This window comes from Phascolarctos cinereus, unplaced genomic scaffold, assembly GCF_003287225.1.
Source record: "Phascolarctos cinereus isolate Bilbo 61053 unplaced genomic scaffold, phaCin_HiC Scaffold_5;HRSCAF=322, whole genome shotgun sequence".
NCBI lineage: Eukaryota > Metazoa > Chordata > Mammalia > Diprotodontia > Phascolarctidae > Phascolarctos > Phascolarctos cinereus.
The window spans coordinates 305,656,094-305,679,279 of NW_027555958.1; the positions used below are offsets into that span (position 1 = coordinate 305,656,094).

Here is a 23,186-nt window from a genome sequence, read left to right on the forward strand (position 1 = left end):
CTCCTTGAGGGTAGGGACCAACTCATTTTTGTCTATGCCTGGGGTTTACCATTATGCCATAAGCACTTAGTAGGTGTTTAATAAATGTTCATTGAATTTAACTGGTCCCTGGACTTCCCAAATTCCTTTGTCTTCCATTCCAGGTAGGTCTCTTTTAAAATATGAGGTCAGATTCAAAGGATGCTCTTTAAGTTTTCTGGGGGACACAGAATTTTAGATCCTCTGTCTCAGCCGAGGAGCGAAGGCAGGCAGCAGGAACTTAGCCTCAAAGTGTGATCCATTTTTTCTCCATACCAGCAGAGCTGGCCAGCCAAAAGGGGTCTGTGTTTGCATTTCCCTCAGCCACTTTGCCTAGGGAAGTGGCAAGCAAAAGGTTAATATGTCTGCCAGCAGTGGGCTAGCAATTAAACTGTGCCCAGGTCTGCACTGCTCTTTGGGACAGCAGGCTCTCAGAGAGCGTTGTGGCGCCTCGTGGGCAGGAAGGGGTTAATGAGCCCTGCTGATTCCTCCTGTGTCCTGTTACTGCTGAGGCGGACCTGCCCAGCCAGCTGAGCAACTTTCTCTTCGGGTACAGGAGGCAGAGCTGCTCCCCAGTTTCCGATGTCTCGGGACCCCTGTTCACTTTCTGGTATGGAGGGATCTGCCCCTTCTGGGCAGCGTGGTTTGCTGGAGGGCAGTATTTGTTGGATCTGAAGACACTGGGGCTGTCCTGTTCCCAACCTGCTGGGACTGGCAGGTCACTGCAGAGCCTGGGCTCTGGCTCCTGGGCTGAGCTAAGCCTCCTGACGCTGCCGCTGCCGCCACCCTAGCTGCTGCTCGTAGAAGGAGGCTGCACCAAAGGTAAGTGCTGCTGTGTCTCCCTTTGGAGGGTTCAGGGGAGAGGGAGAGGTCTGGGAGAGATGCCCCTAAGCCCAGAACTGAGCCCCTGATGTTAACCTTCCCACAAATGGGTGAGGGGAAAGCAGGATATAAACACATTTCAAACTGTAGCTAGTCCTTACTGACCTGGCAGGGCTAGGGCTTGGGGCTCAGGGCCAAAGTCCCAAGATGGAATGACTGAGGCAGAAGGCTGGCTATGAGGGAATCCCATCACCAGAAGCCCCAGTGCTGTGGGTACAGCTCAGAAGCTTCTTCATGTTGCTTGGTTCACATTCTGCTCACCCAGCCCCTAATAATGTATTTCTAAGACACTCAAACAGCAGAACCTCCCCATCCCTCCTTCTGTGGTGTAGAAAGCTAATCAGAGCTGTGACCTTTCTTACCCCCCATCATATCATTTTCACTGATCTGCCATTAGCTGAGCCTGGTACTCAGTAGGTGTTTAACTAATACTGATTGATTGATTCGTGGTCAAACTGAGAAACCACTCATAGGGATCTGGGAGGCCAAAAGGCCTAATCCTGAATGTGTGGCTCAGATGGGCCTGGGCCACACACTTCAGAAAGCTCAAGGTCAACCTGGAACAGTGGGGTGGGTTGTTTTTTTGTTTTGCTTTTCTTTTTCATTCTTATCCCCCCTGCCCCCACTCTCAGGCTCTTCCTGGTTACCTTCTGACCTTGGGGAGATTTTGGTAGAATCCCTGCTCCCCTGGGGGAGTGAGGAATGATAGCCCCCCCCCCCAAACCAGTCTCTCCTTTTTCCTTCCAGTTCTTGGACAGCAGGGGGAGAAATCCAGTATGTTTCGTCTCTTACCTCCCCACACCATCCACATCTCCTCTCCTCTGGACACTTCCCCGCCTTACCCCAACACGTCCCTGGCCGTCTCCCATTCTGCTAGTGGCTTGTGCGTGCCCATTCTCACCCTGTACCCTGGACTCATTCTCCCACTCTCGTGCCCTCCTCCACCCCATCTGAGCCAAGAAGCCTGGGTGCTGGGTTGTGTCCTCTCCACCTGACAAGCCCTGGCTCAAGGTCACTGCAGTAATTCCATACAAGACTGGCTGGTGCTGCTGCTGCCGCCTTATCGGCTGCCAGGTTTCTATTTCACTCCCCTTTATTCCTGGGCATATTGTGTTCGATAAAACTCTTTGCTTTTAACACTACTGGCAGCACTCCCAGCCTTCTTATCCCTCCCTCCTTCCCTCCCTCCTCCCTCCCTTCATCTCTCTGTCTCATTTTTTTTCTCTCTGCTGCACTGGCATCCTTTCTTCCCCTATAATACTGACCCCTTTAAACTTCTCAGAAGTTGAAGAATATGAGGAATGCACTCAGATATCCTTCCACCTAAGTTCCCTTCCTTTTCCCCAGTAGAGACTGATGGAGACAGTATCTCTTTCATATACACACTGCCCCCATCTTCTGGGTAGGGCTTCTCCTTTGGGGGGAACCTGGGAAAGATCCACCTGGCCTCTGAGGCCAGCTTTCTCCTCCCGAGGTTGGGCAGGCATCATATTGGAATTTCCTGAGCTACACTGGGAGAAAGAAAAGTCCCCTAAGTCCGGTCTGGGCTTGCTCCCTCCCCGTGCATGATGGCACAGTGCCTGGGGCAAGAAGGTGAGCATGGCCCTGCCACAGGCTGGGCTTCTTTGTGGAGTTATGATGCCCAACTGGCTTGACTGGTTTTCATCGATGGCCCTCAGCAGTTGCGTGCATTTTGGGGGCGGGTTTTGGTATGAAATTTTTCCCCATATTTATTCCAACATCCCATCCGCCCAGCTGGGAGGTGAGGACAGGCTGCTTCTGAGTCACCCACAGTTGGGGGAGGGAGAGAATAGGACAAGTTGTAGCAGCTGAGCTTCCCCTCAGAAGCCATCCCCCCGTGCTTCCCTCCCCAAGGACACAGCTCCTGCTCCAACAGTCCAGTGTCTATCTACCCCTGTCAGTGGCTGGTCGGGGTCAGGAAGAGGTGGATGTGAACTCAGTGGAATTCTCCTGGAACCCCAAGGTCAGGTCTGGGGATCCCAGGGAACTCTGCAGGAGGCTGGAGAGGAGAAGGTAAGAGTGGAGGTGGTGGAAGTCGGGAGTGAGGGAGCAGGCATAGAGGGGGGTCAGTGCTGGGGAAAACCCAGGCAGATCCTGGAGTTGCCCGCCTTCTGGACCTGTAGGAAGGCTTCTGGAGGACCAGCTATGACTATAATCAGGGATGTTTTCATGATGATGTGGTTCAGATAGGAGACTGAGCTCAACCTATTGGAGCTTGAGGAGATCCTGTGGGAAAGGTCCCTATTAACCATCACAGCCCCAGAATAGCCTCCTTGGGGTAGTCCCTGTATCCTACTTTGGGAGCCACAGTGGAAGTATCCCAGCCAGAGTGAGTGTGTGTGTGTGTGTGTGTGTGTGTGTGTGTGTGTGTGTGTGTGTGTGTGTGTGTTGGAAGAAGGGTGAGGAGGAGATTATCCACATTTTATAATGGAAGGGACTGGATTTGAAATCCCAGGACCTGGGTTTGAATCCCAGCTCTCTGTATTACTTTGGTAAATTATCTTCCCCCCTCCCCCTGTGGGCCTCATTTTCTTTATCTGTTAAATCAAGGGGTGGGGTAGTTGGACCGGATGGCCTCTAAAGTCCTTTCCAGCTCTAAATCCCGTGAGAATAGTTTCCTCTTGGTTCTAATGCCAAGAGGACCACATCGGGATGTGGCTGGGGCTAGAGCTCTATATTCTCTCAATTGGGTCCAGGCTACCCTCTCTCAGTCTAGTACTTTGGGAATGCATAAAATAAAATATACAGGGTTACAAATATTAGTGAAAATGAAAATGTGATTTTTCCCCCCCAAATGCTTAGACTCCAGGTTAAGAACCCTCGGACTAGAGGATCGAGTGTATCCAAGATTATTCATCAACAGACATCAGGGTTTAGTTAGAAAACTTGTTTAGCACTTACCTGTATGTCGTTAGGCAAGTCATTTTGCTTCTCAGGATGTCCATCTGTAAAATGAGAGGTTAGACCTGATGACACCTAAGGTCCCTTCCAGCCCTATCGTCTGTGATCCTCCACTTATTTTCTAGTGTGAGAGAGGCAGTGAGGTGTAGAAGGTGCAATGCCCTGGAAGTTAAGAGAATTCAGTTTCAGTCCTAGCTCTGTTGCTGACCAGCTGGGTGACCTTGGCCAAGCTCTTTCCCCTTTCTGGGCCTCAGTTTCTTCATCTTTAAAATGAGCAGGTTGGACTAGATCCCTTCTGACCCTAATGATCTGTGACTGTGAAGGGTTTACTTTGTGCCCGGCCCTATACAAAGACCAAAAAGGAATACCAATGGCGCTGAGCCTGCTTTTAAGGAGATGATGGTTTCTTGGGGCTATAGGGTGGGGTGGGGAGTGGAGGGCAACCAGACCAACATAATGAAGCAACCAGAGAATAATTACATGCTGACCTGTCTAGGTGCCCAAGATAAGGACTGAAGGAGTTCAGAGAAGGGAGAGGTCAGTGGAGCTGAGGTCGTCAGGGGAGGCTTCGTGGAATGAGATTTGAGCTGGATCTTGGAGGATGAGTGGGATTTGGAAAAAGGAAGAGAAGGAGGGAGAGACTTGGAGGGGAGGTGGGGGTAGGGGTGGGAGGGCTCTGGAATGAGGACTATTTCCAAGTTAAGTACTCCCTTTGTGCTGAGAAAAAAAAGGCAATAATCAACCATTACATTTAGCTAGCTCTGATGTAGTTGGAATACAGTAATTGAAGCCAGAAACCTGGGTTCAAGTTACTGGGCAGCTAGGTGACGCAGTGGATAGAGCACTGGCTCTGGAGTCAGACAGGCCTGTGTTCAAATTCTGCCTCAGATACTTGTTAGCTGTGTGACCCTGAGCAAGTCACTTAATTCCTATTGCCTTGCCCCCCATCCAAAAAAAAAAAGTAGTTGTAGATAAAAACTCACCAGGGGCCTGGGGTGTTGTGTCTAGAGTTCTGACCATCAAGTTTCCCACTTTTTTCAGATCCATGAAGAACCCTCCACAGCAACGGTCCCTTTCCTACTGAGACCAACATTCCCTGTCCACGGATTTCTTGGGGTCAGAGCCTGTGAACATTAACCTCTTGCCCTCAGTGCCTCCTTTCTCACTGGGGGAGGGGACTCTCATCCCCAGTGCCCCCAGCCATGACAACCTCAGCTCTGAGACGGCAGGTAAAGAATATTGTGCACAATTATTCAGAAGCAGAAATTAAGGTACGTGAAGCAACCAGCAATGATCCCTGGGGCCCACCAAGCTCCCTCATGTCAGAGATCGCTGACTTGACTTTTAATACCGTGGCCTTTGCTGAGGTCATGGGCATGATCTGGAGGCGGCTCAATGATAGTGGAAAGAACTGGCGCCATGTATACAAGGCTCTGACCCTGTTGGACTATTTGCTGAAGACTGGCTCTGATAAAGTGGCCCACCAGTGTCGAGAAAACCTCTACACCATTCAGACCCTCAAGGACTTCCAGTATGTGGATCGAGATGGCAAGGATCAGGGCATCAATGTTCGAGAGAAGGTCAAGCAGGTGATGGGGCTGCTCAAGGATGAGGAGCGATTGAAGCAGGAAAGGACCCATGCTCTCAAGACGAAGGAACGCATGGCTCTAGAGGGCTCTGGCATTGGCAGCGGGCAGTTAAGCTATGGTCGCCGGTCCTCCCATTATGGGGACGAGTTCAGCCGGACCAGAGGATCCCCTTCTTCCTACAACTGTGAGTGAGGGGTCAGGCTCGACAAGAAGGTAGGGTGGGGAGGGGGGAACCTTGGAATGAAGGTTTTGTTCAGGTCAAGGCCTCTACTGGGGGAAGAAAAATAATATGACAATAAAGCCAGCTACATGAACAATTAGTTGTGTCCCAGGGGATGAATGCAGCAGCAATAATCCACAGCTGGCTTATACCCTGCTTCCTACAGTCCCACACAAGAGCAGGCTGTCACTTAACTAATTAATTAACCAGGAAGGGACTATGTTATGTAATCTTTCTGTCAGGTGGCACTCTGCTCCAGCCATGGACCCAGGGAGAGAGGGGAGTTGGTTTTTCCAGTTTATATGAGAGACCTCTTTCTCAACTTCTTGGCTAGACAGGTTTATTCACTCTTGGTAACTGTTTTTCAAAATTCAGTCTAGGAGAAAAGAAAATGGAATATTACTCTGAATTGTGAGAATTATGGGGTCTCTATCCCTTGTCTTCAAGATTTCCTTCAATTGGCCTAAACCTCTATATGTAAATTACCCAAGCAGTCAACACTGTGCTCACATGGTTTCTTTAAACATAGTCAAGTAGCCAGACATGGTGGTATACATCTGGAGGCAGAGGCTGGTGGATTGCTTGAGCTTGGGAGTTCTGAGCTGTAGTAGAGTTAAAACCAGTGGTGTGCCTGCACTGTCTGGTCCACATGTGATAGACCCCTGGGAGCAGGCCCTACCAGGCTATCAAAGCAGGAGCAAAATGGCCCAGGTTAGAAACAGAGCAAGTCAGAACTGTGATGATCAACATTGGGATCAACCATCCCCTTCCAGCCTGGGCAAGTTAGGGAGACCCAATTTTAAAAATAACAGCAATAGTAAAGTAACTCATGAAGCAACTACCAAGTGCCCCCACTCATAGATCACTTCACCCATTCATGTTCCCCTTGTACAAACATCCTCCCAGCTTGTAGATTCTAGGAAAGGGAAGGGATTTCATGTTTAGATCCCACCGGCATTGACTCTGCCCAACCATGGAGAATTGGGAAAGCACTGCGTAAGTCTGGGTCTAGTGTCCTGTCCTGATCTCACCAACATCTACAATGTCATGGTAGTGCCAAGCCATTTTCTTCCCCTGGTCACCAGTCTGCCTTGTCACATCTCTACCCACGGTCTCCATCCCGGAGCCTCAGCTGTCATGGCAGCGTTCCAGGACCTAGCCCAACTCTGTTTCTAGCACGCCCAGCTTGAGAGGCAGCAGCTTAGTGGTGACAGAAGGCAATAGTGAGCAGGTACTGGTGTCAGCCACCTGTCCCACCAGCAGCTCTTAATTTTTGTTTCTCTGTTGTCAGCTGCATGGAAGGTGGGGGAGGAAGGGGAGAAGAAAAGGCTGACTAGAAGTCTCTTTCAAGGGCAGAAAAAGAGGAAATGGGAATATTGGGATCTGTGTACCTGCATACAACTCTTTCCATTCCCAGGTGTCTCACTAATCTATTTCTCTTTTCTGTGAGTTCTGGGGCTCCCTGTAGCTCTCCAGTGGGTCGAAATGTCAGTGTAAAAACATCCATTACAGGGGGAGGTAGGTGTTGCAGTGGATAGAGCACCGGCCCTGGAGTCAGGAGGACCTGAGTTCAAATCCGGCTTCAGACATATAACACTCACTAGCTTGTGTGCCTCTGGGCAAGTCACTTAACCCCAATTGCCCTCACCAAAAAACAAAACAAAACACAAACACAAACAAAAAAAATCCATTACAAATAATAATCACATATAACAGAGAGAGTCTTTGGAGTCAGCAAGAACTGGGTTCGAGTTTTATCTCTGACATATATTAGCTATATGACCATAGACAACTCCTTAAGACAAAAAGTTGCAGGTGAGTTGCTCAACTGAATTCTTGGAGAAAATAGCAATGAAATCACAGGTTAGATGTAATTACACATACCTGTGGTATAGTATAGAGAACATAGTACGTGGAGTTTAAAAAAAAAGACCTGTAGTTGAGTCCCAGATCTTATACTAGTTTTATAATCTTTGGGTACCTCATTCAACTTCTCTGAACCTCAGTTTCTTCATCTGTAAAATGAGGATAATAATACTTATACTATGGCTTGGGCAGTTAAGTGAAAAGTACTTTGTAAGCCCCGAAGTGTTGTAGTTGTTATTATCCATCATTTTGTGGTGCACACAGCAGGTGCTTAATAAATATTTGTTGAATGGAATCAAGGTATTTTCATCAGTCAGTCATCAAGCATTTAGACTGTGCCAGACCGTATGCTTGGCTCTAGGTAGACAAAGACAGAAGTGATATAGTCCCTGCCCTCAAGGAGCTTAAATCCTAATGTGGGATGAACCAAAACCATACGGATAAAGCAGATAAAGGGTCACCTTGAGTGGAAGAGTCCTGGGGGTGGAGGGAGAAAGAATCAGGAAAGACTATACACAAGTGGAGGTACTTAAGGTGAGATAGAAACAGCAAGATTTGGCAACTCGCTGGATGTGTGGGGTGAGTGAAAGTGAGGAGTTGAGGGTAATATCAAGGTTGTGAACATGGGTGACTAGAAAGTTGGGAAAGTCATGAGGGTGGATTAGGGGGATATGTTGTGTTTGAGCCTATGGGACACACAGAAATATCTGGCAGGTAATTGGTAATGTAGGACTGCAGCTCAGGAGAGAGAGACTAGGGCTGGATATAGAGATTTGGGAATGATCCAGATGAAGATAATAATTAAACCTGGGGTTGCTGATGAGGTCATCTAGTGAGAAAATATTAGAGAGAAGAGAGATGGCCCAGGATGGAGCCTTAGGGTATATCCCCCTTAAGGGGTCATGATGTAGTTGAAGAGCCAGCAAAAGAAACTGAGGAGAAGTGGACCTACAGTAAGGTAGGAGAACTAAGTAAGAGCAGATCACAGACCCCAGAGAGGCAAGTATCCAAGAAGAGAGGGAGGTTAACAGTGTCAAATGCCGCAGAGAGGTTGAGAAGGATGAGGATTAAAAGTAGGACATTAGATTTGACACTTAAGAGGTTATTGGTCACCTTGGAGAGAGAGCAGCTCCCCTTGGGTGACAAGTTTGGAAGTCAGATTGCAGAGGATTTAGAAGAGAGTCAGAAGATGAAGTATAGATGACCAGTATGTATGCAGCTTTTTCTTTAAAAAATAGTATTTTCAAATACATAAAGAGACAGTTTTTAGCATTCACTTTTTCTTTTCAGCCAAAGACAAGGCTTATTAGAACATTGATTGGGGGTGGGTGAGATTTAAAGGATCTGCCATATTGGCCAGACTCTTAAGGAATCTAAGCATTTGTATCGCTAATGTACTCGGGCCAGATCTTAAGAATCTGAGCCTAACATTCATTTTTTAATAAAATTTTGAGTTCTATGTTTTCTTCCTCCCTCTCTGACCTCACTCCTCCCTAGGATGGTAAGCAACTTGATATAGATTATATATGTATATGCAAAGGAGTTTGGCTGAGAAAGGGAGGAAGGATATAGGACAATACCTGGTGAACAGAGTAGGACCTAGTGAAGGTTTTTGTTTTTTTTAAAAGATGGACTGACGATCATGTTTGTAGGCAGCAGGGAGGAACCAGTGTATAAGGAGAGAGTGCAGATCAAAAAAGGGGAATGATAGTAAAGTCAATATGCTAGAAGAGATGAGAGGGAATGGGATTGAGGGTACATATTAAAGGATTCTTAGTGACTGTGTGACCCTGGGCAAGTCACTTAACCCTATTTGCCTCAGTTTCCTCATCTGTAAAATGAGTTGGAGAAGGAAATGGCAAACCACTCCAGTATTTCTGCCAAGAAAACCCCAAAGCAGGTCATGAGGGGTTAGACATGACTGAAACAACTGAACAACAACAACAATAAAAGAATTGGTAGTGGCAAGAAGGACTACCTCTGTCCCAGAAACTAAAGTAAACAAGGACATACTAGGGGGGTGGTGTCAAGGGGTTGTGAGATGAGGAGGAGAGGAATAAGAGGGAACTCTATTTTCTCAGTAAAGGATAAGGTGAAGTCCTCAGCTGAGAGTGTAAGAAGATGGAGTGGTGTGGAGTGGTGTAGAGTGCGACCGTGAGATGAGGTTTGGAATGGCTGTTGCAGTGATCACAGAGAACCAATTAGGGAGAAGTAAGTAAGATTGTCTTACTCCAGTGAAGGCTTATTTGAAATTAGATAACGTAGACTTATAGTGGATTCAGTTAGTACAGTTCTACATTATCTCCTTTAGTCCTCACAGCAATCTTGTGAAGGAGGAAGAAAAGGGTATTATCTTCCTCAACTCAGAAACTGACATCAGGGTAAGCCACCAGTTCATGTCCACATGGCTAGCGAGTGATAGTGTTAGGATTAGATCCCAGGTCTTCTGACTGCTAGTCTGATACTTTTCCTACTATGCCACCATGTCTTCCTGAAAGTAATAATTGTAATAATAATAAAAATAATAATTCATCAAGCATAAAGATATCCAAAAGGCTATAGCTGAAGATAGTAAGAGATTCACTGGCATCTTGAAGTTAAAGCTTAAATGGGAAGAATGTATTTGAAGCAATTAACAATTATTCAACATCAGTCTTAATGTACACTTTTGAAACTATAAAAATGGACCATAACAGATTTTTAAAATATCCCAACAAAAGCCCATTCTATATTAATGAAACCTGGGGTGCGACTTCCTAAGGCAGTTATTGAAAATGACACTTCCTCATAGAAAAAAAGGAGAAAGAAGATTGATAGACATCCTTAAAGCACATGAGAAATTGGTCAGAAACCTACAGAAATATTTTTGGAACAAGCAGATGTGATGTCACTGAGCAATATAGTAAAGGCTTCTAATGAATATTTACCACTGGATTTGTGGAATGCAACCAAAAGTGGTTTCCCTCCAGAAGAAGCCTATGAAGCACCTAAGGTCCAAGAATGGAAATATAAAGGCCCTTTATAAGCAACATCACCGTGAATCTGCCAACTACTTTCCGACAAAGACTCAAAGAAACATTAGAAAAGTGGCCGAGTGATAGGGATTAGTTTTTAGAAATGGATGGGTGGAGTGGTGTTAATTCAGAATGGCATCACTACTACTCCAGAAATTACAGTAGAGTTATACTTACGAAACATGATCAATATCACTCATGCAAGGAAATAGTCCCTGCCAACTGTAAAAAAAAAAATAGCACCTTTCAAGTATCTAGCAAGCCATGACCTGGTGACTAGAATAATGTTGAGAAAGCAGTGTAAGAGAAATGGCTGAGTCAGGCAGGCTTATTGTTAGAAATGAAAGGGTTTATTCTAGTGATTCAGGATCAGATCGTCACCACAAAAACTTACAGCAAGGTTACTCTTAAGGAGCCCAGATGTATTGGGCAATGCAGATTATATAATGCATTAACAGAAATGACAATGTATCAGTGAAGGTTGCAAAAGTATCATCTTCTGGGTACCTAGAAAGATACAGCGAGGAGACTAGAATTATACACTAAAAACTTACTTTTTTTTCCATTGTAAAGGGGGATTTGGTCCCCCTCCCCTCCCAGCTCAGCTGATATAATCACAGATGAAAAGGTGTTAACATCCAGCGATGCCTTTACAAAGTATGAGCACCTTTCTCTGAATGAAATGGAAGGGGCAACCTCATTGGATGAAGAAAGATGGACACACCCCTTGGTGACCCTTAAAAGATAATTTGTCACTTCAAGTGGAGGAAGAACTCAGCCCCTGAGAGGGAATCACTGGGGGCAAGGGGGGTGGGTCTTCCTCTCTCCCTCTCCCCTCTCATCTTCTACTAGCAGAACTACTAGCTAGGTGGCACAATGGATAGAGCACCCACCCTGGATGCATATGTATGCATATACATACATAATCTATATCAAGTTGCTTACCATCCTAGTTCATCGTGAGTTCAAATCCGGCCCCAGACATTTGACACTTACTAGCTGTGTGACCCTGGGCAAGTCACTTAACCCTACTGCCTAGCAAAAACAAACAACAACGACAAACAACAACAAGCCTTGAGGGAATCACCCCATCCAGCAGTTGGAGTCAGTTCAAGAAAAAAGGCTAAAAGTCATGCCTGCTAGGTACCCAGCCTGAGAATTGCAGTCCTGAGAGAGCAGAGTTTCTACCAAGACTGGGTGCCTATGGTTTCCAAAAGAACACAGCAGTACCACAGCTAAGGACTGTAGCCGCACCTAACGTTGGAAGAAGTAGAGAAGATTGTTGCCCAGGAAGAGCAAGCCCCAGATATCCACCTATGAGCAACCATGCCCCATGAGCAGCAAGTCCAGTCCAATACTGGTGCAGCCTACCCAACACAGAGGTGGGGCCCATCACAGAGCAGCATAAGGGTAGAGCAAGAAGCAGGAAGCCTTGAACCCCTGCACAAACTGACTTGGCTGCTTGGCTATGCAAATTTCCTACATGTGTGCCTTAACACCAGTGTTCTGGGCTCATCCTTCAAACAGATGCTGTGTATATTTGTGTGAAAGTGCTCCTGCTTACGGCAGGGAGGGGAGAGGAAGTTTTATAGCTATTCTTACTGTACACCACTTTTAAGTTAATTTTGTCTTCATTTCTATAAACAGAGTTAATTTTGCCTGTTAATGGGGAAATCACACCAGCTGGGGCTCATGAGTTAGAGTTTTAGATAAATGACTTCACAGAGATATACCCCTTGAACCCAAAGTGGCAGTGGTCCAGTGAGGACCAATTTGTGAGTTTGAGTGTAAGTTTAGGGGCATTCTACTTTTTTAACATTACAAATCTCCCTTCTACAAATTCATACTCTAAAAGAGAAAAGAATAAAATTATGTTGAGAAATCAACCAATAAACTATAGTGAACCTAGAGCATCTTAACAGACAGGATGGTTTCCCCCAACTCCTGGACCTAATGTTGATCCATAAAAACTAGAACGATGTTTTTAATGGATGTCATTATGTCATACTCATGCTGTCCAAACTATATGGAATGAAAAGCTTTTAAAACATAGAGATCTAGCTGAAGAAATTTAAACTATATGGGACCAGGATGAGGCATAGATCATCCCTGCCGTCCAATCTGTCACTGAAGTTGACCTGAAGATGCTTTCTACAGAGGATAAACTTATACCCCAATACTCTTATTCAATTATAAAAGGCAGTTACTTTATCCACCTGCCTAATTGTCTGCAGAACACTGAATGTAAAATAATAGCGGGCTAACAACTTTTCTCAATTTTTTTTCTACTGAAACTTCTTCCAAGAAAGATGATAACAACAACATTATAATAGAAGGCATCTATATAGTGCTTTCAATCCACTCTTGCCTTTGATTCCCATAGCAGCTGTCTGAGGTAGGTACATCTGTTGTTGTTCAGTCATTTTAGTCATATCAGACTCTTTGTAAGTTTGGGGTTTTCTTGGCAAAGATGATGGAGTGGTTTGCCATTTCCTCCTCCAGGTCATTTTATGGATGAGAAAACTGAGGCAAACAGGCTTAAGTGACTTGCCCAGGTTCACACAGCTAGTAAGTGTCTGAAGCCAGATTTGAACTCAGGAAGATAAATGAGTCTTCATGACTCCAGGCTCAGGGTTCTATCCACTACCCCACCTTGCTTGCTGCCCCAAGGTTGGTACTACCCGTGTTATTATCTCTATTTTACAAATGAGGAAAGTCAGACACAGAGATTAAGTGACCTGCCAGTGACCACACAGCTATTAAGTGTAGGAGGTGGGATTTGAACCCAGGTCTCACCTGACTTCAAGTCTGACACTGTGGAGTTTCCCTCACCTCCTCCAACTTAGACCTCCCTGTTTCAAGATGTACCCTAGACATTTTGAATATAACAAGGATTTGGGGAGTCTGAAACCTTTATTCCCCATTCCAGCTTCATCTTCGTCTCCTCGATTTACCTCTGACCTGGAGCAAGCTAGACCCCAGACAACAGGAGAGGAGGAGCTACAGCTGCAGCTGGCGCTGGCCATGAGCCGGGAGGAGGCAGAGAAGGTAATGTTATCATGGGATCAGCAGGATTTGATGGGTATGTGTCAGGGAAGGGGGTATAGACTTGGATGGCCCTTAGGCCATGAGGCTGATGCTCCGCCCTGAAAATGTAAGGCCAGCACCTCTCTGGCAATGCAGTCAGAAAGCACCAGCTTTATGAGCAGGGCCCAGCTTAGAGTCCTAAGGCCATGAGGCACCAGAAGGTGACTGTCACAGAAGGAGCCAGGTTAGGTCCATATGTTTTGTAGATTGGAGTAGCCCCAACCCCATGCTCCCAATCGCAAGCGTGCCCAGTGAGTGCCCATCTGCCTGATTCCTTCTGTTGTTGGACTCTCTGGTTTAGAGACTTTTCCTGAAGGAAAAGAGCTAGAGCCACTTTGAAGTGTTAAAGGGCTGAAGGATCCTGGTCCTCCCTAGCTTTTATTTGAACCACCCAAGGGCAGGGCCCTAGCAAGCCTGAGCTGGTTTGTGTCTGCAAGCTTGTCTCTGCCTGTCATCATGATCCTAAAGGACTCATGGGGGCAGGGGGGCAAACCTGTAGGGACAGAGGGAGGGGTATACTTGGGGTATACCAAGGGTGCCTTCTTGGGCTCTCTGGACATGGATATAGTGGGGCAAAGTGCCTTAGGGCACATCTCCTCCCTAAGAAGACCACAAGAGGAGACAACTCCAGCATCTTTTGTGGGACTCTTCCTCCTCATCCCCACCCCAAGGCTTTACATTCCCTTTGCAGATCCCAGTCAAGTACAGTGTGGAATGGCCTCTTTCCCAGGCTGAGCCACCCATGTTTACCCAGCAAGGGTTCAGATGCATTCTGTAGAAAAAAGAAGATTTAAGGGGTGGGAAGGGAGCATTTTGACACATAAAGCTTGCAAATGTCTGCAAAATAATGTGTGAATACACTTTTTTTCCCCCTTTCCATTAGCCTGGGGCTTGGGCAGTTGACTTCACCGAACTGTAGCCTAGCCTCTCCCTCTGTTCTCTTCCCTTTCCCAATTTCCTTCTGCCCTAATGCTACTTATCTCAAATCCCCTCTGCCACTCAAGGCTATTTCTCCTCTGTCATCCCTGTGCCCTGTTTCCCTTCACTGCCCATCTTGTTTCACTCCCCATCCAGGTTCCCTGGACACCATATTTCCTATCCTATCATCCATTTTCCCTTTTGTCCCATATCTCCTACCTTTCCTCCTGCCCCATATCTCATCCTGCCCCATCTTCCACCTTCTTCCAGCCCCATCTCCCACTTTCCTCCTGACCCCTATTTCACTCTGCCCCGTCTCTTTTGGTTCTCCTTCCCCAGCCCCATTTGTCCCCTACCACTGCCCTGTCCCCTTTCTGCTTTTTCCTCCCCTGTCTCCTACCCTCTGTCCTTCCTCTCTCTGCCCACCCCCTCCAGCCCCCTTGCCCAAGACTGAGAACTGAAAGGGTGGGGGAAGGTGAGCTGAGCTAAGCAGAGGAGTGCCCATTTCACTCTCTTCTCCTTCATCCCCAGCAGCCGGTCCCTCCAGCCTCCCACAGGGACGAGGATCTGCAGCTGCAGCTGGCATTGCGCCTGAGCCAGCAGGAGCATGAGAAGGTAGCGGAGCCCCCAGGTCCTACTCTGGAACTGGTGCTGGTGCTGGTGCTTCTGGGCACTAACAGGGCTCCTCTCGGTTTCACTTGGTGTCTCTCCAGCTCCTTCTCGCTCCTGCCTGGCTCCTTAACCACTTTGTTACCTAGCCTGGATTTTCCCCTGCTACCCTCCCTGCTCTCATCTCCCCACCCCCACCCCTGCTTTCTCTTCGTGTCTGCAGGCTCCTGGTGGATCCTCTGGGGAGCTGAGCGTTCTCCTTAGCCTAACATTGGATGCCCTGGGTTCTAGGGCCCTGGGTCCCAGGGTCCCCATGGCTCCCAAACTTAGCTGGTTGCTCCCCCTGCTCCACCACCAATCTGTCCCAACTGCAGGAGGTGAGGTCCTGGAGGGGAGATGACTCCCCCTTATCCAAAGGCGCTGGGGGCCATGGTCGCCGGGACCAGGACCCCGAAAGAGAGGAGGAAAAGGAAGGAGAGAAACTGAAAACCAGCCAGGTTTGTGAAGGGATGGAGGCCTATGGAGGGGGGGAAGCATGCTGGGAGGGGGAATTAAGGAATTGAGGGACAAGGGGATATAGCAGTCATGGGGGGAATGTAGAAGGGACCAGAAGGTTAGGTTAAGGGCAGTACCATCCTTCAGGTATGACAGAGTTGACTGCCCCAGGCTCCATCCAGGCTCTGGGGGTGCTGTATTAGCTATGTTCTAGTGGAGAGGACCCTCAGCTGACTGGACCCTAGTCATTGTGTAACCTTAGATACTGCCCAGCTCTGGGCCTCTTGATGTCTGCCACAGTAAAATGAGAAGGTTGGAGCTTCTCATGACCACTGAGCCCCATTCTAGATTTGGCATTTATGACCCTTGATATCTGTTATACTACTGGATTGGGTTGGTGACAATCAAGAAGAGAATAGGTGGAAAAAGAACTATCAGTCAGCTGGAGATTGGGGTGGGGGGGATTCTATACATACAAGTTAAGGCAATGTTGGGTTTCTGCTTACCTCACAACAACAACCCCTCTTCAAGTCTTCCTCTGGCTGAACTAGAACTTTTTGTGAATCTTTTCCCCTAGAGCCCATCTTTGATGCTGATTTCAACCAGATTCTTCCCTCATATAAAAATGTTAAAGTAAGGGGGTTCATGCTATGACTTTCCCTGAAGCCCCAAACCTGCCTAGAGATGTCCTGGGTGATCAGTAAGCATTTAAGTGTCTGTTGTGTGCTATGCCCTTGGGATACACAAACAAGAAAGGAAACAGTCCTTGCCCTCAAGAAGCTTACATTATATAAGGGCAACAACACACATAAATATTATATGTATATATAATATATATATATATATATATATATATATATATATATATATGTGTGTGTGTGTGTGTGTGTGTGTGTGTGTGTTTGTGAAAACTATAAGAAAATTCTGGGATAGCTAGGTGGTGCAGTGGATAGAGCACCAGCCCTGGCATCAGAAGGACCTACATTCAAATCTGGCCTCAGGTACTTACTAGCTGTGTGACCCTGGGCAAGTCACTTAACCCCAATTGCCTCCAAATATATATATGTGTGTGTATATACATACGTATACACTTACATACATATATACACATACACACATATAGATAAAATCTGTAATATGGAAAGGGAAGCACTAACAGCAGGGGGGGGGGAGGCAGAAAAGGCTTTGTGTAGGAGGTGGATTTTGAAGCAAATAAGATTCTAGAGTTGGAGGCAGTGCTTTCCAAATGTAGGGGATGGATGGAGAGCCTGTGTGAAGACATGGATGTTGGAGATGTATTACCACGTGCATAGCCCAACAAGAAGACTGGTTTGGCTAGACAGTAGAGAATGTAAAAGAGAATGATGCATAATGATGACTGGACATCTTAGAGTTGAGACTGGCTGTGTCACAGTGGAAAGAGCCCTGGATTTGTTAGGCAAGTCATTCCCCCTCTCTGGGCCTCAGTTTTCCTCCTTAGGAAACGAGGGGGTTAGACTAGATGATTTCTTCGAGCTCTAGGACCTATGACCTTAGGATCCTTCTGCTGACCATCCTGCCTTCCCCTGCTCATGGGAAGGGTGAGGATGGAAACAGAGAGGAGAGGACAGGAAGGGATTGGGAACTACTCATCCACCAGAAGGTACAGTAGAGATGTTTAATAAAATAGTAGAACTGAATGAATAAGAGAGGCTGAGATTCTGTTGCTCTGCCCCCAACTGGCGCCAAGAACTCCCACTCCCAGGGTGCTCAAATGTGTCTCTACTGTCCTTCTTTGTAGTCTTCCATCCTGGACCTTGCTGATATCTTTGGACCAGGACCAGCTCCACCTTCCACACACAGCTCTGCTGACCCATGGGATATCCCAGGTGGGGTGGTCAGATCCTGGGAGAGACACACTTACCCCTTCCCCCTGGAACCTAGAGATAATCTCTCTCTCCATAGCCAGTCTCTGGGTAGACCTTCCTCCATTTTCCTCTTTTAGCTCTCTATCTCTGTTTTCCTTTTCTTCCTTCCTCCCCCTCCTAGGGACCTTCCCTGGTAGAAATCTAAGTGATCAGAAGGGAGACGGAAGGCTCCAGATTTCCCACCTAGTGCCTCAGTTTCCCCATCCATGATTGGTTACCATGTCCTCTCTGATAAGGAAGGTGACCATGAGAGTAATGAGGGAAGGAGAAGGGATGAGATGTGTGATGGAGAGAAGTAACTGGAGGTGGGGATAGAAAATGATAATGCGTCATTGCTATTCTCATTTTAGGTCTCAGGTCAACTGTGGAGCCTGCCGGCTCCTCTTGGGGACCCTCTGCAGACCCTTGGTCTCCAGCCCCCTCTGGAGATCCTCTGTCCCGTAGCCAGCCTTGGGACTTGCCATCTATGCTCTCTTCTTCGGAACCCTGGAGAAGGACGCCTGGCCCCCCCCTTTCCATGGATCCCTGGGTGAAGGATTCTCCCCACCACAAACCCTCTGGCTCAGGAACAGACCCCTGGGGAGCTACCTTGGACACCCCCAGCACTCCCAGTAAGTGAAAGCCTGTTGTCCTCCTAAACCATCCAGTCTGAAGGTGGGAGGTGGGATGAGAGGGATTGTGACTCCTGGCTCCATCCCTGATGCCGGAGACTTGGCTCCTGGGGTTTAAATCTCTCTGCCTTCAATGAGTGAGGGGTCTCTAGGGCAAGGGATGGGAAGAGATGGTGTAGATTGAGTCCTCTACAGGACAGATGTTATTCTTGCCCCCATAAAGGAGAATACCTCATTCTTTTCTTGGGAGGGTGCAGACCCATTTGTCCTCTTCCTCCCTATCTGTCCATCTACCCCGTCCCCACAACAGCAGCTCTAGGTGGTTCAGCCTTTGACTTATTTGCCAAACTTCCAGAGTCAACAGAGGCCAGAGAGGGGTCTGAGAGTGCCCAGGCCCTCCCCTCCGCACGATCTGGCAGCCCTGGTAAGCTAAAGGAGAGCAGCTGGGTGTGTGTGGTGGTGGTGGTAATGAGAGGGTTCCAGGAAATGAAGGAATGGGATGGGGGGGACCAGGAGGGAGGGGAAGGTGAGGCACAGCTGATAGCAGTGGAGCCCTGATGGGTGTGGCCAGACAAGTTGGGTGAGAGACCCTGGTGGGCACCTTCCCTTGCCCAGAGCTCTGTTTGCTAGCAAACAGAACCCTGGACCTGGAAATCTCGGAGCCCCACCCTGATCCCCCTATCTCAGATACCCTATTTTCTGACACTCCCATCCCCACCCCTTATGGGAGGCATTGTGCTGTAGTGAAATGGGTTCTAGATTTAGAGTCAGAAGACTGGGGTTTAAATCAGGGCTCTGGCACTAAGCTTCAGTTTCCTTACCTATAAAATGGGGATAATAATAGCACCAGCCTCACAAGGCTGTTATGAAAATCAAATGAGATGATACATGTAAAGTGCTTTGCGAACTTTAAAGTGTCATATAAATGCTAGTTTTGATGCTGATGGAACAGCCAGATGGCTGAGTGGATAGAGTATGTGTTTATATATTGTATGTATGTATGTATGCATTCATGTACGTGTATGCAAAATATCAAAAAAATGTACGGCAGGTAGGTGGCTCAGTGGATGGAGCACTAACCTTGGAATCAGGAGGACTTAAGTTCAAATCTGGCCTAAGATACTTCCTAGCTGTGTGACCCTGGGCAAGTCACTTAACCCTATTTGCCTCAGTTCCTTATCTGTAAAATGAGTTGGAGAAGGAAATGGCAAACCACTCCAGTATCTCTGCCAAGAAAACCCCAAATGGGGTCAAGAAGAGTCAGTCATGACTGAAACGACTGAACAACTATGATGATGATGACGATGATGATGATGATGATGATGATGATGATGAGACAGGTCTCTTAAGCTCTCTTAGCCCCAGTTTCTTCATGTATAGACTAAAGGGATTGAACTAGAAGGTCTGAGGCCTCAACCAGGCCTAAATCCACGATGCTGCAGTTCTGCCTCCTCTTTCCCCCAGCATCTGAGCTCCCCCTACTTTTTTTTTTCTAGACCTAGACCTCTTTGGAGACCCTCTCCCTAGCTCCAAGCAGAATGGCACAAAGGAGTCAGATGCTTTTGACCTGGGAGGACTTGGTGGGGCATTGACTCAGGCAGGCAAAGACGGTCGAGCCTGCCAGACCCCTGAGTCCTTCCTGGGACCCTCAGCCTCCTCCTTGGTCAACCTGGATTCACTAGTGATGGCTCCACAGCCTACGAAGACAAGAAACCCATTCCTTTCAGGTAGAGAGATGATACTTCCTCCTCCCTTCCCCCCAACTTCCCACTCCAGTCATCTGTCACCCTCTTCCCCCCAGATCCATACTTTGAAATGTTGGCACCTGGGGGATGGGAGAAGTGGGGGCAAGGCAAGGACACTCCCCTGGAATTTGGCTGGTGGACAGAGGAAGGGCCTTCCAGGATGGCCAATATCACAGAGGTGGGGAGTAATTTACCTCAGGTGTGGCTGTCAAGGAAGTGGGGAAGAACTCAGCATCCTCTAAGTTTCAACACCCTGAGGAAATGCTCTAGTCACCTTACCCTAGTTACATCTCAGCTTTTCCCTTTACGCCCTTGGCAAATCAAAGTCTCCATTTCCAATGTGTTCATGGTCTCTGTGCCAGTATCACACACACACACACACACACACACACACACACACACACACACACCCCATTAAATCTAAGTCTTAGCCTCCAATTTCTCCACCTCAGACCTTAGCTGCTTGGCCTCTCAGTTTTCTGATCTGTTTTCTCTTCTCCAACAGGTCTCAGTGCCCCGTCCCCCACCAACCCATTCAGTTTGGGTGAGCAGTGCAAGCCAACTCTCAATCAGATGCGGACAGGGTCTCCAGGGCCCAATCTGGCCTCCTCAGTGCCTATGGGTGCTCCCGTAGGCTCAATGACCTACAGCACCTCTCTGCCCCTTCCACTCAGCAGTGTTCCATCAGGAATGACCCTTCCTGCCTCTGTCAGCGTCTTCCCTCAGGCTGGCACCTTCCCTCAGCTGCCTGGGACCTTGCCCCAGCCCCTGCTCCCAATGTCTGGTTCAGTGGGACCCCTGAATCCTTCTTCTCAGTCAGGCACCAATCCTTTCCTTTGAACTCTGCCCTCATCTGCTCAGCTCTCACTTCTGGCACCTTCTTCCCTCCTCTCTGGAAACAGTTTCCATGTCTGTTGGCCTTGCTTCTCTGCCTCTGTGCCCCGGTCAGCCGCTGGCAGCTGACCAGAGCTTTTCCCACCCCTTGCTTAAGGGGCTGGGACAATGGACAGGGGCACTGCCCCCATCCCACTTAGGTCAGTATGAATGTTGCCTGGATGCTTGGTTCCCTGTCCTGCCTCAGGAGTGAGAGAGGGTCTTGGGAGCTCAGGGAAAGGACATCACAGGAGCCAGCATCCCCCAGGTTTTGTCTGGGCTGGAGGAGTGGCTTTCCAGGCTCCAGCTATCCCTTGAAGGGGCTCGTGTATGTATGTATGTGTGGAGGGCTCCGACACCACAAGTACTGTAGTGCATAGCACAGAAGAAGCCTGGTGACCAGAAGCCTTTTGGAGCCATGGCAATGGTCCCAGAATAAATACCTGAACTAGCACGATAGAGCCGAGTTGTGCTTGTGACCTTCTTATGGTGGCGAGCAGTTCTGTTGTGAATGAAGGGAAGGAGGGGGCGAGGCAGGAGCATTCCTTCCTTGCATCCCTCTCCAGCCCCTATCTCCCAAAGCCCCTGGAGGGGAAGGGGAGGGGAATGGGATCCAAAACACAGAAGTCAGCTCTTGGGTTTGCGTAAACTGGACATGTCTCTCTCAGAAAGCTTGACCCAGAGAGACAGTTCCCCTCGGTTGGGTCTCCAGTTGTTCAGGGCCTGAACTTCACTCTCTAACTCATAGGGATTCTGAGAATTAAAAGAAACTTCAGATTATTAGGGGTAAAGACCTTGGGAGATGGATAGGCTGGAGACAGTGCAAGAAAGTAGAAGGCATTCTCCCTCATTCCAAGTAACCACGGGGGAGCTCGACACGGACGCCAGAAAACTTGAAGCGTTCCATGTGCTCATCACGTGAAGATTCTCCCCTTCAGAGAAGATGGCAATCTGTCCGTATCTTCTCCACTTGGGTGACTGTGGTCCACATCCTGCTGTAAATCCTCTGTTTATCCACTCAGTATGCTGGAGCATCGCCTCTAATTTTTAAAATAATTCATAGCTAGCTATTCAGCTACGTCATTCATTCAACAAGTGTTTATTAAGTGACTGCTCTGGGCCAGGCAGGTACTCTGCTAGTTACTGGGAATAATGCAAAGAAAAAAAAAAGCCTGACACATTCCCTGCTCTCAAGGAGTTTTCACCCTATGGGAGAAGGGGGTGAGGAAGTGGGGAGGGGGACAAATTGTACACAGATAAGTATTTACAGTATATACATATATACATATATATGTAATTTGGGGAGGGGAACAAGCTATACAGAGATAAGTAATTACAATATAGCTATATGTAATTTGGGGGGCAACAATGTGTATACAGATAAGTACTTACAGTACATTAACTGGTGAGAACGAAGTGCACACAGATTAATTACTATATATATATATATATATTATATATATGTAATTTGAAAGAGGAACAAGAGACGTAGATAAGTAACTACAATATAGCTATATATACATATACATGTAACTTTTGGGGAAACAAAGTATACACAGATTAATTACCATATTTATGTGTGTGTGTATATATATATATATATATTATATATATATATATATATATGTAATTTAGAGGGGAATAAAATGTCCACAGATAAGTAATTATATGTCTATATATACATATATGTAATTTAGCAAAGAACAAGGTATATACAGATAAGTAATTATAATATATCTATATATCATATGTATAATTTGAGGGGGAACAAAGTATACACAAATAAGTAATTACAATGTATGTATATATATACACACATATATGTATGTATGCATGTATGTATTTTGATGGGGGAGGGGAGGAATTAAGGATGGGCCTTGCATAGGAGATGACATAAGCTGGGCCTTGAGGGGAGTGAGGGATTCTAAGAGAGGGTGAGGAGGAGGGAGAGCATTCCAGGCATGGGGCCCAGCTTGCCCAAAGGTATGGCATTAGATGATGGAATTTTGTGTGTGAGAAATAATAGCAAGTCAGCCAGGTAGGGTGGTCTATAAAGTCGCCTGCATCCTTCCTTAGTCTGGTCTCTTGTGTGCTGCTTGTCACCATGTAGTCCTCGTTGAGTACCCATCACAACCTAGTTATACTCATTGTCTCTTGGTCCACCCACAGTTTGGATTCTTTGGCCATCATGCCATGTTCTAAGCTTCACAGCCACCCGGCATCACTAGCAACTGAACTGCCTAGGGTAATTTTCATAGCACGATTTTCCACACACGATCCAACCTACTCTCTTATTCAAATCTTGGCCCAGACTGCCATCCAGCTGCAGGGCTGTGTAAGATGTGTATCAGAATGAGCTAACTCAATGGCCTGTCCATCTGGTAGCATGGGTAGCATGCATCCTTTAGCCACACAAACCAGCAAAATACC

The 23,186-nt window shown here is 47.2% G+C and overlaps 1 protein-coding gene across 8 annotated transcripts; it reads left to right on the forward strand.

The window, feature by feature from the left end:
• Window positions 1-442: 442 nt before the first annotated feature.
• Window positions 443-22,831, forward strand: EPN3 (epsin 3). Of its 8 annotated transcripts, none has more exons than XM_020972715.2 (11): window positions 443-840; window positions 2,776-2,934; window positions 4,864-5,595; window positions 13,441-13,559; window positions 15,048-15,131; window positions 15,500-15,622; window positions 17,401-17,488; window positions 17,878-18,138; window positions 18,452-18,562; window positions 19,635-19,865; window positions 20,389-22,831. In XM_020972715.2, exons 3-11 carry the CDS (start codon window positions 5,025-5,027, stop codon window positions 20,721-20,723), a joined length of 1,923 nt encoding a protein of 640 aa, XP_020828374.1. In that variant the 5' UTR covers window positions 443-840; window positions 2,776-2,934; window positions 4,864-5,024; the 3' UTR covers window positions 20,724-22,831. The 8 variants fall into 8 exon arrangements, with proteins under 8 accessions (XP_020828374.1, XP_020828380.1, XP_020828372.1 ...); XM_020972713.2 differs by having other exon boundaries at window positions 444-840; window positions 18,449-18,562; XM_020972719.2 differs by having other exon boundaries at window positions 444-840; window positions 18,494-18,562.
• Window positions 22,832-23,186: the final 355 nt, after the last annotated feature.